The sequence below is a fragment of the Electrona antarctica genome, assembly GCF_951216825.1.
Source record: "Electrona antarctica genome assembly, chromosome: 2".
NCBI classification, from domain to species: Eukaryota; Metazoa; Chordata; class Actinopteri; order Myctophiformes; family Myctophidae; genus Electrona; species Electrona antarctica.
In genome coordinates this window covers 15,524,469-15,540,997 of record NC_136807.1, presented here as the reverse complement: position 1 = coordinate 15,540,997, position 16,529 = coordinate 15,524,469, and the positions used below count along the sequence as shown (strand labels likewise).

General features: G+C 47.2%; 1 protein-coding gene across 5 annotated transcripts in view; it reads right to left on the bottom strand.

Annotated features, from left to right (window-relative positions):
• LOC306937239 (membrane-associated guanylate kinase, WW and PDZ domain-containing protein 1-like) overlaps positions 1-16,529 on the bottom strand; it is a 155,675-nt gene that overhangs the window by 22,505 nt on the left and 116,641 nt on the right. For all 5 annotated transcript variants that reach the window (XM_079520903.1, XM_079520906.1, XM_079520905.1 and 2 more), the window contains one exon: positions 9,830-9,864. In XM_079520903.1, the coding sequence (XP_079377029.1) occupies positions 9,830-9,864 (35 nt within the window). The remainder of the gene's footprint in view (positions 1-9,829; positions 9,865-16,529) is intronic.

The window sequence follows — 16,529 nt, the reverse complement described above, 5'->3', positions numbered from 1 at the left end:
TTAATATAGGTATGGAGAGAGAGAGAGAGAGAGAGAGAGGGGTGAGTCACAGTGATAAAAAGGTACAGATACAGGACAATGGAGGAGGCACAGAGATCTCTCCAAGGTCATCTTTCACACGCACGCACGTGTGTGGCCGCATCACGAACACAGACTTTTGTATGGTATTTCTATGGCTCTCAGAGAGAGAGAGACAGATTCGAAATGCGAGGCGTTCAATGGAAGAAGACAGCATGCCAGGCTGTTGCTCTTTGTGTGTGCGTGTTGGCGTACACACTGTGTGTATGCACGTTGATGTGCACACCGTGTGTGTGTGCGCGCGTTGTGTGTGTGTTGGCGTGCGCAATGTGTGCACGTGGAGAGCAGAGGAAAGGAATGGGAGCCATGAAGCGGATGTTAGGTAGGTTGTCTCCTCATGAACCCACACAGCACATTGCTTTAAAAATGCTAACTCTTTTACACTGTTTTACAGCTGAATCAACTTAGGGTTGAGTTCATCTCTCAAGAACACATTCAGAGCTCGTTTGAGTTTGTTGTCAGTAGGAATGTAATCAAAGACACACCAGCGGAAGAGGAGGGCTGAGGGCGGACCCATAGACATAGAAAGGTAGATGCATCCTTCGGCTCTGGGGCGTCTGTATCTCCATAGACATAGAAAGGTAGACGCCTCCTTCGGCTCTGGGGCGTCTGTATCTCCATAGACATAGAAAGGTAGATGCATCCTTCGGCTCTGGGGCGTCTGTATCTCCATAGACATAGAAAGGTAGACGCCTCCTTCGGCTCTGGGGCGTCTGTATCTCCATAGACATAGAAAGGTAGATGCATCCTTCGGCTCTGGGGCGTCTGTATCTCCATAGACATAGAAAGGTAGACGCCTCCTTCGGCTCTGGGGCGTCTGCATCTCCATAGACATAGAAAGGTAGACGCCTCCTTCGGCTCTGGGGCGTCTGCATCTCCATAGACATAGAAAGGTAGACGCCTCCTTCGGCTCTGGGGCGTCTGTATCTCCATAGACATAGAAAGGTAGACGCCTCCTTCGGCTCTGGGGCGTCTGTATCTCCATAGACATAGAAAGGTAGACGCCTCCTTCGGCTCTGGGGCGTCTGTATCTCCATAGACATAGAAAGGTAGATGCATCCTTCGGCTCTGGGGCGTCTGTATCTCCATAGACATAGAAAGGTAGACGCCTCCTTCGGCTCTGGGGCGTCTATCTCCATAGACATAGAAAGGTAGACGCCTCCTTCGGCTCTGGGGCGTCTGTATCTCCATAGACATAGAAAGGTAGACGCCTCCTTCGGCTCTGGGGCGTCTGTATCTCCATAGACATAGAAAGGTAGACGCCTCCTTCGGGCTCTGGGGCGTCTGTATCTCCATAGACATAGAAAGGTAGATGCATCCTTCGGCTCTGGGGCGTCTGTATCTCCATAGACATAGAAAGGTAGATGCATCCTTCGGCTCTGGGGCGTCTGTATCTCCATAAACATAGAAAGGTAGATGCATCCTTCGGCTCTGGGGCGTCTGTATCTCCATAGACATAGAAAGGTAGATGCATCCTTCGGCTCTAGGGCGTCTGTATCTCCATAGACATAGAAAGGTAGATGCATCCTTCGGCTCTGGGGCGTCTGTATCTCCATATAGACATAGAAAGGTAGATGCATCCTTCGGCTCTGGGGCGTCTGTATCTCCATAGACATAGAAAGGTAGATGCATCCTTCGGCTCTGGGGCGTCTGTATCTCCATAGACATAGAAAGGTAGACGCCTCCTTCGGCTCTGGGGCGTCTGTATCTCCATAGACATAGAAAGGTAGACGCCTCCTTCGGCTCTGGGGCGTCTGTATCTCCATAGACATAGAAAGGTAGACGCCTCCTTCGGCTCCGGGGCGTCTGCATCTCCATAGACATAGAAAGGTAGATGCATCCTTCGGCTCTGGGGCGTCTGTATCTCCATAGACATAGAAAGGTAGACGCCTCCTTCGGCTCTGGGGCGTCTGTATCTCCATAGACATAGAAAGGTAGACGCCTCCTTCGGCTCTGGGGCGTCTGTATCTCCATAGCCATAGAAAGGTAGACGCCTCCTTCGGCTCTGGGGCGTCTGTATCTCCATAGACATAGAAAGGTAGACGCCTCCTTCGGGCTCTGGGGCGTCTGTATCTCCATAGACATAGAAAGGTAGATGCATCCTTAGGCTCTGGGGCGTCTGTATCTCCATAGCCATAGAAAGGTAGACGCATCCTTCGGCTCTGGGGCGTCTGTATCTCCATAGACATAGAAAGGTAGATGCCTCCTTCGGCTCTGGGGCGTCTGTATCTCCATATAGACATAGAAAGGTAGATGCCTCCTTCGGCTCTGGGGCGTCTGTATCTCCATATAGACATAGAAAGGTAGATGCATCCTTCGGCTCTGGGGCGTCTGTATCTCCATATAGACATAGAAAGGTAGATGCATCCTTCGGCTCTGGGGCGTCTATATCTCCATAGACATAGAAAGGTAGACGCCTCCTTCGGCTCTGGGGCGTCTGTATCTCCATAGACATAGAAAGGTAGACGCCTCCTTCGGCTCTGGGGTGTCTGTATCTCCATAGACATAGAAAGGTAGACGCCTCCTTCGGCTCTGGGGCGTCTGTATCTCCATAGCCATAGAAAGGTAGACGCATCCTTCGGCTCTGGGGCGTCTGTATCTCCATAGACATAGAAAGGTAGACGCCTCCTTCGGCTCTGGGGCGTCTGTATCTCCATAGACATAGAAAGGTAGACGCCTCCTTCGGCTCTGGGGCGTCTGTATCTCCATAGACATAGAAAGGTAGATGCATCCTTCGGCTCTGGGGCGTCTGTATCTCCATAGACATAGAAAGGTAGACGCCTCCTTCGGCTCTGGGGCGTCTGTATCTCCATATAGACATAGAAAGGTAGATGCATCCTTCGGCTCTGGGGCGTCTGTATCTCCATATAGACATAGAAAGGTAGATGCATCCTTCGGCTCTGGGGCGTCTATATCTCCATAGACATAGAAAGGTAGACGCCTCCTTCAGCTCTGGGGTGTCTGTATCTCCATAGACATAGAAAGGTAGACGCCTCCTTCGGCTCTGGGGCGGCTGTATCTCCATATAGACATAGCAAGGTAGATGCAGCCTTCGGCTCTGGGGCGTCTGTAACTCCATAGACATAGAAAGGTAGATGCATCCTTCGGATCTGGGGCGTCTGTATCTCCATATAGACATAGAAAGGTAGATGCATCCTTCGGCTCTAGGGCGTCTGTATCTCCATAGACATAGAAAGGTAGATGCATCCTTCGGCTCTGGGGCGTCTGTATCTCCATAGACATAGAAAGGTAGATGCATCCTTCGGCTCTGGGGCGTCTGTATCTCCATAGACATAGAAAGGTAGATGCATCCTTCGGGCTCTGGGGCGTCTGTATCTCCATAGACATAGAAAGGTAGATGCATCCTTAGGCTCTGGGGCGTCTGTATCTCCATAGACATAGAAAGGTAGATGCATCCTTAGGCTCTGGGGCGTCTGTATCTCCATAGCCATAGAAAGGTAGACGCATCCTTCGGCTCTGGGGCGTCTGTATCTCCATAGACATAGAAAGGTAGATGCCTCCTTCGGCTCTGGGGCGTCTGTATCTCCATATAGACATAGAAAGGTAGATGCCTCCTTCGGCTCTGGGGCGTCTGTATCTCCATATAGACATAGAAAGGTAGATGCATCCTTCGGCTCTGGGGCGTCTGTATCTCCATATAGACATAGAAAGGTAGATGCATCCTTCGGCTCTGGGGCGTCTATATCTCCATAGACATAGAAAGGTAGACGCCTCCTTCGGCTCTGGGGCGTCTGTATCTCCATAGACATAGAAAGGTAGACGCCTCCTTCGGCTCTGGGGTGTCTGTATCTCCATAGACATAGAAAGGTAGACGCCTCCTTCGGCTCTGGGGCGTCTGTATCTCCATAGCCATAGAAAGGTAGACGCATCCTTCGGCTCTGGGGCGTCTGTATCTCCATAGACATAGAAAGGTAGACGCCTCCTTCGGCTCTGGGGCGTCTGTATCTCCATAGACATAGAAAGGTAGATGCATCCTTCGGCTCTGGGGCGTCTGTATCTCCATAGACATAGAAAGGTAGACGCCTCCTTCGGCTCTGGGGCGTCTGTATCTCCATATAGACATAGAAAGGTAGATGCATCCTTCGGCTCTGGGGCGTCTGTATCTCCATATAGACATAGAAAGGTAGATGCATCCTTCGGCTCTGGGGCGTCTATATCTCCATAGACATAGAAAGGTAGACGCCTCCTTCAGCTCTGGGGTGTCTGTATCTCCATAGACATAGAAAGGTAGACGCCTCCTTCGGCTCTGGGGCGGCTGTATCTCCATATAGACATAGCAAGGTAGATGCAGCCTTCGGCTCTGGGGCGTCTGTAACTCCATAGACATAGAAAGGTAGATGCATCCTTCGGATCTGGGGCGTCTGTATCTCCATATAGACATAGAAAGGTAGATGCATCCTTCGGCTCTAGGGCGTCTGTATCTCCATAGACATAGAAAGGTAGATGCATCCTTCGGCTCTGGGGCGTCTGTATCTCCATAGACATAGAAAGGTAGATGCATCCTTCGGCTCTGGGGCGTCTGTATCTCCATAGACATAGAAAGGTAGATGCATCCTTCGGCTCTGGGGCGTCTGTATCTCCATAGACATAGAAAGGTAGATGCATCCTTCGGCTCTGGGGCGTCTGTATCTCCATAGACATAGAAAGGTAGATGCATCCTTCGGCTCTGGGGCGTCTGTATCTCCATAGACATAGAAAGGTAGATGCATCCTTCGGCTCTGGGGCGTCTGTATCTCCATAGACATAGAAAGGTAGATGCATCCTTCGGCTCTGGGGCGTCTATATCTCCATAGACATAGAAAAGTATAGACGCCTCAGAAGGAGGAGAGGACACTGGAGCAGCATGGACATTTGAAGCCTTTTATTAGGTGCTAGTATACAAAAACGACGTTAGGACCTAAGCGGTCCTTAGAGTCATAAGGGACTTATGAGGGACTCATATGATTTTATGACTCTGATGAGGGACTCATCAGAGTCATACAGGACTTATGACTCTGATGAAGACCGCTTAGGTCGGAACGTTAGTCGTTTTTGTATACTAGCACCTAATAAAAGGCTTAAAATGTCCGTGCTGCTCCAGTGTCTTCTCCTACTTCTGCAACATAATGTCCTTGTTCCTGTGACGCACCGGACCAGCCGTTCCAGGCTTGAGGCGCGTTGGTAGACTCCCTTTGTTAGTATAGATACCTCCTTTGGCTCTGAGGCGTCTGAATTTCACAGTGAGGGTAAGCATACGTCGCAGAGCGGACGTTGGATATAGGCCAGTCAGATGCAATGTAAACGTTGGTTTTCTCATGTCAATAAAGCTCCTTTGAATTTAATTAATAAGTCTCTCGATGGGTGCTACACCAGAATGCTGCGTGCAGCACTCAACATCAGTAAGAGCACACATGTTGCCAACACAAATCTGTATGATGGAATGCCAAGGGTGAGCCAGAAAATAGCAGCGAGGAGAATGAGACTAGCAGGACACTGCCAAAGACACCAAGAGCTGCCAGCCAGCAAACTAGTGCTGTGGGAACCAACACACGGGCACCAGTCACGAGGACGTCCCACACTAACATACGTGGAAGTACTCAAGAACGACGCAGGAGTGCAAAGCACCAACGAACTGGCCAGATGTATGGAGAACCGGGATGACTGGAAGCAACAATGGAGGGCTCGTCAGAGGACGACCTAGAGAATAAGTCCTGGAAAAGACGCGATGTGATTGGCCAGTAGTCACTTGAGCAGCGTGCCTTCCGCACGTCCGCCCTCCGGACGCAATACAGGCCGCTCCCTGCAGCAGTGAATGTGGCATCGAAGGTTTTTATATCTATGGGTGGAACAAACGGGCCAAAGGGTGCCGGTTTTCCCCCTTTTTTTGGCCGGTAGCTTCACAGATTGGCATCAAGTTAAATTGGCAGTCAGGATAATATGGTCTAGTATTAAATATCGTTTTGTGCTGATATTTATACTTGGATGTGAATCACTCCACATGCCTATAAATAGCCCATTTGCAAGCTCACTAACCCTATATTCAGATATTAATCATAGAGTGCGTCCCCAGTCAGAGTGCACATTTATCAGCTTCAGTTTTTTATAGTGTTCCAGTTCCTGTTTTAAAGAGCAGGAGACACAGGGAGACCCCTGTTACTGAACACAAACGTTATATAGCAGTGATTACTATCACAATATAGAGATATTTAACACTGTTACTGAACAAACACTCTACTGCTCTAAACTGATATGCCTTTCCACAACCATTAGCTGCAGTTTCCAGCCCTTTTCACGAGTGTTAAATTGAACATTACATTACAGCCACTTTACTGTTGTCTAAATCAACGCCATCGCCACATTTCATCCGGCTATGATAACGCACACATTATTATAGTCATAAAGGAACGTTGCCTTATTGCTGCTTTGATCTGGATTTACATTCAACGAAACTGAAAGGTTAAAAATATCCCGGCATAAAATATTAATGAGGAGAAAACTGTCAGGCCCCCGAGATGGCTTTCTCATCTGTTCCATTGGTAGGCTTAACGAGGTGGGACAGAGGGAGCCCAACCTCTTACAAGTATTCATATTGTCGACTAAAAATAAAAACCTCCCCATGGATACAGGAGAATGGAATACTAAGACAAAATAGAGTGGCACAAAGAGAAAAAGATTATATTCAAGGAGCAGTGTTAATTTCATCAACTACATCTATGACAAAAAATGTCCGTCGACTACCTTTTTTCACTGACAAAAACAAAATAAAATCGAAGCTATGATTGATGAATAAACGTAAGCCCAAACACCAATGCCATGCAACTTCTTGCAACCAAACGGTTGCGAGTAGACACATGTAGTTGCAAGCAACCATGGAATTGAACCAACTGAATCACTTGGGGCGACTTGCGTTGTCATGCACCACCATGCGCCGACGTGCAACAGGGCATATCACCGCTGGGACGAACGCTGAAACCCTTTGGTGTGGTTTGGGCTTAAGACTAAATATATTGACAATTCCGTTAGATAAGAAGAAGACAATGTAGAAATGTTAAGCCAAAACCACACCGATGGGTCGCCATGCAACTCCTTGCAACCAAATGGTTGCGAGTAGATGCATGTTGTATAGAAGACACATGTAGCTGCAAGCAACCATTGAATTGAATAAATGTAATTACTTGCGTCGACTTGGGTCGACGTGCAACAGGACATATCACACAGCTGGGACAAATGCTAAAACCGCTTTGTTGCGTCTCGACCCATTGGTGGGGTTTGAGCTTTAGGGAGGGACTACTAGTGGATAATTCATTGTATGTTTGGGTTGCTCAGCTGTTTCACTCTGAAAATAGACGATATTAGAAGGTAGACGGTAGATCTGCTATTATCAGCATGCAACCAAATGTGAAATCAGCCATTATGACACTATCAAGGCATCACAAAAATATTTGTTTGCGGACAAAATCAATAGTAGCATTAGTGGTCCATGATAAATATTCTTTAGTCAACGAAAATGATACGTAGCTTGCGGAGTTAGTTAAGTCAGATATACTCGAGGGGTTAATACACTGCATTACTATGTGGGTGTATACAGTGTTTGCAAGACCCACATACGCTGATGTGGGAGTCAGCTGACCAATTGGGCGGGGTATTTAAGATCACCTTCCTGCCTTCTTTCTGTTGTTATGCACGGTTTGCTCCCACTGCCACCCCAGCACCACCAGTTTAATCTAATTCTGACTGAACTAGATTAAAACAAAAACTTTTCAGGTGACTACAATATGACTACAACGAAAAGAATAAAATATGACAAAAATTAAATCAAACTTTGTGGTCAGAATTAACACTGCAACCGAAGCCCCATTTTTTTAAGCTTAAGCAGATACAGGTTATGGGAATGACCCATGCTGACCTTGGGAGTGTGCCTGTGGGTGTGTGGTTTGGGGGGGGGGGGGGGGGTAGGGGGGGTTGGCTCTCCTACAGGCTGACCGTAACTCAACGCTCGCCACGGCGCTCCCTGGCAGCTCGCCAGCCCCGTATCGATTTCCCATCAGATGGATATGAGTTGTAAAAAAAAAAAACAGGCGCCGGTCGCTCTCTTTAAACGCCTGAATAATTGTTCTGTGACACCTGAGAAAGTGCCGCTGCTTGCACTGTTGACCCCTTATCCAGGCCCTGGTTTACCCTAAAGGCTCATTCATACTCCGGTTTTACAAGAGTAGCAACTCACCTTTTAGGTGGAAACCTTATCACCTAACCGGTGATAACGAGTCATGGCCATCATGTCCTTAAAGTTATACTGTGTAACTTTTTCAATAAAACAAATGTTCAATTTGATAAATGTATTGACTGGCAAAAGTTTTACAACAGCCACTCGCAGAAGCTCCCTTTGAACTTCAAAACTGGTTAGAATCTGCAGATCTGTGTGACCCCCCCCCCCCCCCCCCCACACCTCTGACAGCTACCAAAGTGATTAACAAGCACAGAACGCGTTTGACACAACTACTTTGAAGTTCAAAGGGATCAATTAAGTGCACCTGGGAGCAGCAGGAATTAACTAAAGACCTGCAGTTATGGCAGTGAGCATTGACCTCCCTCTGGTTCAGATGTGCATCCTGCAAAACCAAGGGGATGGACCGCCCACCCAACTTCTATAGACCAATCAGTGAGCGGCGTGATAGCCCAGAGTGAAAGGAAGATGTCGGTCAGTAAAAGAGAGAGATGTGTCAGGGTGAGTTGCTACCTATGGTTGCTACTCACCACGTTGAGTGACGCAATGTTTTCTAACTTTAGAAAACTACACCGCGGTGAGTTGCTACTCACCGTCACCGCGGTGAAAAAAAAGAACATTTTTTGCAACTGAATGGCAGTAAAATTGTTTTGAGAAAAGGATAAAATCCTGTATTTTAGAAAAGGTTACTTTTAGCATGCCACTTGCATGTGATTTATTTAATGTAATGTTGTGCTAATTAGTATGTAGTCTTTTAAGTGTTTTCTATTATATTTTGTCCAAGACCAAGGACTGTACGGAAACCAGCCTCTGAACTCTGTCTTGTTTTTATCCTCGACTTCTGTATAATCAAGCTCATGTCATGTTTTTCCTTTGAAACCTAAACTCAAATAAATCAAATCAAATGAAATCCTATGTTTGGTCTCCCCCCACTGTCCGTGGGTCGAAACACAGTGATTCACCACTTATGGCTCTCTCTCTCCTCCTCTTCCTCTCCCACCCACCCACCAGCTGCCCCCCCTACACCGTTCATTTCAGATCGCCCTGTCCTGTAAAGACCCCAGCAGCCCCCCCCCCCCTAACACCCCCCACCATCCCCACCCCACCTCCAGCTGTCCTCCATCACTCGGGAGAGGATGACGCCATCGCCACAGACCGTGGAGGAGAGGAGAGGAGAGGAGAGGAGAGGGGGTCTGGGGGGGCAGCAGCGGCGGCGACAGCAAACGTTTTGAGTAAAAACTAAAAACACGTGAAACGGAGGAGAGAGAGAGCGTTGAAGTCAGAGGATGAGGAAGGAAAGGAAGGGAGAGATTTATGGACGAACAGGAGAGTCTTAAAGTAGTTTCTTTTCTGTTATGTGGGGGAGAAGGAAGCACGCACGCACGCACGCACGCACCCCCCCCCCCCCCCCCCCCCTCGGTGTCATTTCATCCACGTGTATAACTCAAGAGGTGTGTGCAAATGTCCATTTGAGGACTGGACAGACAGTTAGTTGTTGTATTACACACAGTATTTCTCGGTACTCACCACCAGCTTGGGACTCCTCTTGGCCGGCACCACTCCTGCAAAGCAGCGGCAGAGAGACAGAGAAAGCATTAATGACCGGTCCGTAGTTTAGAGGCTCGTCAGAGACAGAGAGAGCATTAATGACCGGTCCGTAGTTTAGAGACTCGTCAGAGACAGAGAGAGCATTAATGACCGGTCCGTAGTTTAGAGACTCGTCAGAGGCAGAGAGAGCATTAATGACCGGTCCGTAGTTTAGAGACTCGTCAGAGACAGAGAGAGCATTAATGACCGGTCCGTAGTTTAGAGGCTCGTCAGAGACAGAGAGAGCATTAATGACCGGTCCGTAGTTTAGAGACTCGTCAGCGACAGAGAGAGCATTAATGACCGGTCCGTAGTTTAGAGGCTCGTCAGAGACAGAGAGAGCATATGCCCAGTGGTATAGTTTCCCCTTGTTCCACCCCGTGCATCCTCTTCATCCGAGATGAAGAGAGAGCATATGCCCAGTGGTATAGTTTCCCCTTGTTCCACCCCGTGCATCCTCTTCATCCGAGATGAAGAGAGAGCATATGCCCAGTGGTATAGTTTCCCCTTGTTCCACCCCGTGCGTCCTCTTCATCCGAGCAAAAAAATAAAAGAATAAAAACCCAAACAACAAAAACTCCACCGGGACGAACCAACCAACGCTTCTTCTTTGGACGCTCTCCTTTCAGAAGCAGCGAGCAGCAGCAGCGAGAAAGCGAGCCGGCGAACCAGCCTTCCTTCCAACAGCTGGCTCCCCAGGCTTTCCTCCCACCCTCTCACTCACTCTCCTCTCCTCTCAGCAACACCACCGCTGCGCTAGGGGGCTGCCTATGTGATGAGGTCCTACCCCCCCCCCCTGCTCTCCTCTCCACTCCTCTCTTGTCTCTCCGTGCGCTGCACCGATATCAGGGCGATGAGCCACACGTCATCGGTCTGCCTCAGAGACACACACCGACTGCTATAGCGACAGTAGCACCTCCACAGGTTTCACCACAACCCTCTCTCTGTCTCTCCGTTTCCGCCCACCCACCAGCCCACCGCCTCCCTCTCCCTCTCCCTCTCTCGCCGTGCGCCAGCCGTCACACACAAGAAGCAGGCAGCGCTCCGTCCTCACTCAGGTAAGAAGAATCCAAGATGTTATATCCGTATGTACGGAGGGATGGACAAACGGCACCAGCCAGCACGGACAGGTTATGAGAGTCATTATTATCAAAAAGGCGAGTCTATGTATGAGCATCCCAGCCTTGCCTGCACGGTGCACGCCCTCCTGCCAGGCCCCCCAAAAATCTCTCTCTCTCTCTGCCTCTACTTAAAGCCTCACACGTTGCAAACTAGGATCTTCTCTCTATCTCCCTGTTTTTGTGCCCTCCCCCTCTTTCTCCTGAATGCACTAGCGACTTGCTTATAGACACCCAACCACCCCCTCATTCTCTCTCTCTCTCTCTCTCTCTCTTTTCCTCAAAGGCAGGCAGGCGCACACACACACACACACACACACGCACGCGCGCACACACACACACACACACACACACACACACACACACACACACACACACACACACATCACGCACGGATCACGCACAGAGATTCACCCCTGAAGATCAACGTACGTACACCACCTCCTCCATGAAATAGTAATGCTGAAGTGTGGTTGTTGTCGCGAGGCGAGCATTCAGAGAAAACAGGCGTGTGGAAGATAACTTGCACGGTCGCCAGATTTTTAAACCGCAGTTATTTCACACAATTCCACAACGTTCATAAAATAATTAAACTATATCACACCTGAACTGTATGAAATGCGACTTTGATATTCCCTGTATTCGCCTGTGATTTTCAACACTTTTTCTTCTTTTATTTCCAGTTCAAGGACCGTAACATTTTGATATGCATTAAGGCCACGGCGTACCTTTCATCTCTGGGATCCAGACCTACGTCGTTATTTAAAAGAGCCTCTTCACCCATTTTGCAACCAGATCTTATTTTGATGATATTTAGGACACAATAAACTCTTTCCTGGGGTTTTTGTGTGTGTAATATGTGTTTTAGATATAGTTGTGACGCCATGTTCAGGACCAAAATGTGTGACCAAAATCTGTCATGAAAATGTGGTCTCACCTTCCTTCCTTCCTGGACTACATGTTGTCTAACTTGTCTCAGTAAGACAGCCCACATCCCAACCACAAGTGCACCAAAGCATTATGGTCATTGTAGGAATTCAACAATCCAGTCAAATCCTAGTCAAACACAGACTTTTTCTGGCAATAAATGCACATTTCAAATTGTGCTACTGTTAACTACTACAAATACTATTATCATTGACTGATTGCAGTTTCTTTCAGCAGTAAAGGAATAGTTCACCAAAAAACAAATCTCAATTAAAAGTGACTGCTTGTCTTTAGAGAATCTCGCCACAACATCGCTACTGGTCCTCTGGGTGTTTTTTGGCACAGCTGGCTTTTCAAGCCACCTGTAAAAGAAAATCACACCCGTGTGAAGTGAGTGGTGCAATTCTGTGTGGGGGGTCCCCGGAAGTTCCAGAACCACAGGAACACGCCCAGGGGGCCGGGCCAGTTCCGGTGAGCCACCCTGCGTCCGTGTGTGTGTGTGTGTGTGTGTTAGGCTGCGCAACAGTGACACTTGGTTGTGAAAACCAACCAAACGCAATTTTCGTGCTCCAGCCAGCCAGCCACCCACGGACACACATAGCTCCGTAAGGGAGTGGTTGCACCACTCAAAAATAGAGGGAGGGTAGAATCCAAAAGAGCCGGCCGGCCCGCCGGCTTTTGGATTTCGCCCTTGCTGGAGGGATACTTATTTTCTATAATTTACAGTGACTACTAGACTCATTGAGTCTCCTCCGGTCATGACATCATTGGATTAGGGATGTGAAAAAAAAACTAAAAGAATCTCAATTAATTTAAGGCTTCATGGGGTGCGTAAATGACAGAAAATAAGTCCTTTTTTGGACGACCAACTCCTTTAATGTACACTCTCAGAGTTACAAAGCCGCAACAGACGTCGAGGAACAGTCGCGCTGTGCCATGGCTTACGACAAATAAATAAAAAAGAAATAAAAGACATAATAACATAAATGCAGTTATAAATACCATAAAAGTATAGAACCACAAAGAGCCTCTGTCTGTTGCTATGCTACTGGTGGCAGTTAAACGTTTGTCCTACATAGTAGCACTGGCAGGAGTCTAGCATGTCAAATATAGCATGGAAACACCTTGCCAGTGGAAGTGTGTCGCTACGGGGACAGCAACACACACTCTCTGCTAATCTAAAGGTGCTAAAGGCATCTAAAGTGGTTCCCAAACTCTGTCATGTCAAGCACACCCAAATTGACACTAATTAACACACGGAAGATATGCCAGTGACTCCCATAAGAGAAGATTTGTATGGATCTAGCAGTGATTCTCAACCCGTTTAATTTCAAGGACCCCCAGTTTGACATGCATTAGGCTACGGACCCCCCATTTTGTGGCATTTCAATCTAGAGACCCCAATTTGTATTGTAAAATCAAAGTTAATTTAACTCTGAGAGTAATGGGTCCATTTGGTTCCATTTGTACACTCTCTGAGTTTCAGACCCATAAGGGTCCATTTGGTTCCTAACTATCATTTAGCTGGGGACCCACTGGAACTCCCTCTAGGACCCCCAAACCCCACTTGGTATATTTTTATTCCCATTATTTATTCTGCATTTGAGCCACGGACCGCACCATTTGATGAGATTTAGCCTCTCTGAACCAAAACCTAGAATATTTTGTTATCTTATCGTTGGATAAGATTTTGTCCAGCATTCCACGCTCTATTGATGTTGGTACCATTAGGAGAGATAACAGGCAAACATTGATCAAAAAATCAAGTCTTCTACATTCTCTATTTGTGTAGACTTCTTGTGAATTAAGTAATTCAACAATACATTTACTCTTGAGAGTATAAAATTAATCAGGAGACTCCTGTTACTGAACCAACACTCTACAGAAACGATTACTATCAGAAAATAGAGCAATACGCATCTTTCCCCTTTTTTTTTAAACTTTTTTTTAAAACATTTTGACAAGGGTTAAGGCCATTTAGAATGTGTTAAGTATAGTATAACAAGTATAACATGTGAAAAACTCCATAGAAGGTCGGGGACTCCACACAGGCAAAAAGCAGAGTCACATTTTAAGGGTACAAAAAGGACCCGCCAAGGGTTGAGAAATACATCTACACTTGTCGAGTTTTGTTTGTGCAAATAAAAACAAAGCCTTGTTGGCTCTTCTTTTTGATGAGCAAGTATACTATGAGGGTTGGGATTATTATACATTAATCCTGCTTTCTCCTTTAAGACGAGGGTGTGAGAGCAGAGAGCATCTCCAGCTCAGAGTCTTTCTTCATATTCACACTCTGCACCATCGCTGAGAAATCATTAAAAGTTAAAACTTTGTGTTGCTGCAAAGCGCCTCTCCCCCTCTCCTCCCCCCCCCCCCCCCCCCCCTCTCTCTCTCTCTCTCTCTCATCATTACCACAATGTAGAAATACTCTTACAATGTCACTGGTAGACAGGTTTCTGAACTGTCTACAGGCCTCCTCTGAGACACAGAGTGAGTAGACAGGTTTCTGAACTGTCCACAGCCCTCCTCTGAGACACAGAGTGAGTAGACTGGTTTCTGAACTGTCTACAGGCCTCCTCTGAGACACAGAGAGAGTAGACAGGTTTCTGAACTGTCCACAGCCCTCCTCTGAGACACAGAGTGAGTAGACAGGTTTCTGAACTGTCCACAGCCCTCCTCTGAGACACAGAGTGAGTAGACAGGTTTCTGAACTGTCCACAGCCTTCCTCTGAGACACAGAGTTGAGTGGACACAGAAATGGTGTGGTCTTATAATGAGCATTAGGTTGGAAACGGGTAAAGCGTTCCTTTAAGGCAAAACCGCTCAGTATTATTAGACAGCTAACAGTAAAAGTGACAGACACATGCACACGCACGCGCGCACGCGCGCGCACGCACGCACGCGCACGCACGCACGCACGCGCGCACGCACACACACACACACACACACACACACACACACGCGCACACACACACACACACACACACACACACACACACACACACACACACACACACATACATAAATGCAACAGCATCAAAGGCGGCATAGCTACATAGATATGCTACCTTTGATGCTTTAGCGTGACGCCATAGAGCGATCGAGCGAGCGTGGCGTTAACCCATTTTGGGCGGGAACCCCTTTTGGTGTTTTTAATTATGTTATAATTTAGCTATTGGAAAATAGCAGATCTACAAGCTCATAGCGCGCCACCGAGTGGCGCGCTACGAGCTTGTAGGTCTGCTATTTTTGAAAAATCGTAAAAATGTGGCGCAAATCTTTGAATATCTATTCTTTCAAAGTGAATGTTTTTAACTCGGGTCTAAAGGGGTTAACTTCACGGAAAATACACAAAAATGTAATAAGAGGTTTCTGGCCCGGCCGACACAACGATATACATACATTATAGCAGCACAAAAACTGTGAGCGTAGCTTGCTGTGTCGGCACGCGTGTGTGTGCACGCAGTCATCACACGGCATCTAAATTATGCATTAAGTCTTAACACTCTCTCTCTGTCTCTCTGCTGAAGAGTCGGCCGAACGAACGATAACGAGGCCCTGCTGCTCGACGCCACCGAAACGCCACAATTAATCTGCTTCTCCAACCGTCACTCCGTTTAACCCATTAAGACCTCAGTTTTATGAACAATCTATGTTGTTGTTGTTATTATATGTGTGGTGCAGCTGAAACTTTTTCATGTATTTTGGTTTTTGATTGATTTTCAAAAATGTTCAAACGTTTAAGATTTTTCAAAAAACCATTTAAAAATAGCAGATGTGCAAACTCACAGCGTGGCACGAAAAGACGTGCTGCGAGCTTGTATATCTGCTGTTTACCGTTCTAAACCAATGTCCTAAATCCTAATGCAACGACGCAGTCTACTGTTCATTGTCAATGGAAGCCAGCGACGTGAAGCTACGAAGCATATCCGAGGCTTGTAGCTGCTGCAAAAGCAACAACAGCTACAAATACACTGTGTAGCTTTGCATCTTTGTGTCGTTGCGTCTGCCCATGTGAACGCAGCATAAGAGTTATATGTTTTTTTTAATTCTGAAAAACATCTAAAACGGCATGGATGCTTTGGTGGTTTTATTGGGTTAAAGGGCCCTGGACGGATCACAAAGGGTGCACGGGGGGGCAGGGGCTGGGGGGGGGGGATTAAAAAGGACAACGCTTTTTATGAATACTGAACGGACCTTAGTCAGCACAATGAGCAAGGAGAGACATTATTCCAGGGCTGGGTGAACCTTTTATCAGTGGTGGAGAAAAAAAGTATGAAATTGTTCGTAAAAGTATCAATACTGCAATGTAGAACTACTCCGTTACACGTGGAAGTCCATAAAAACACATTGCTTCGTGTCACATTTCAAGCTTGTAGAGCTGCTACTTTTAACTAAGAAGTAAGGCATTAATTTGAATATGAAAAGACATAAGATTAGAATATGGAGATAAGAGGTCTCTGCTTCTACTGAGTGAAGATCTCCTTCAGAGGTGGTGATGTCATCCCAGAGAGAGAGAGGGGGGGAGGAGGGAGAGAGAGAGAGAGAGAGGGGGAGAGAGAGAGCGAGAGAAAGAGAAAGAGAAAGAGAGAGAG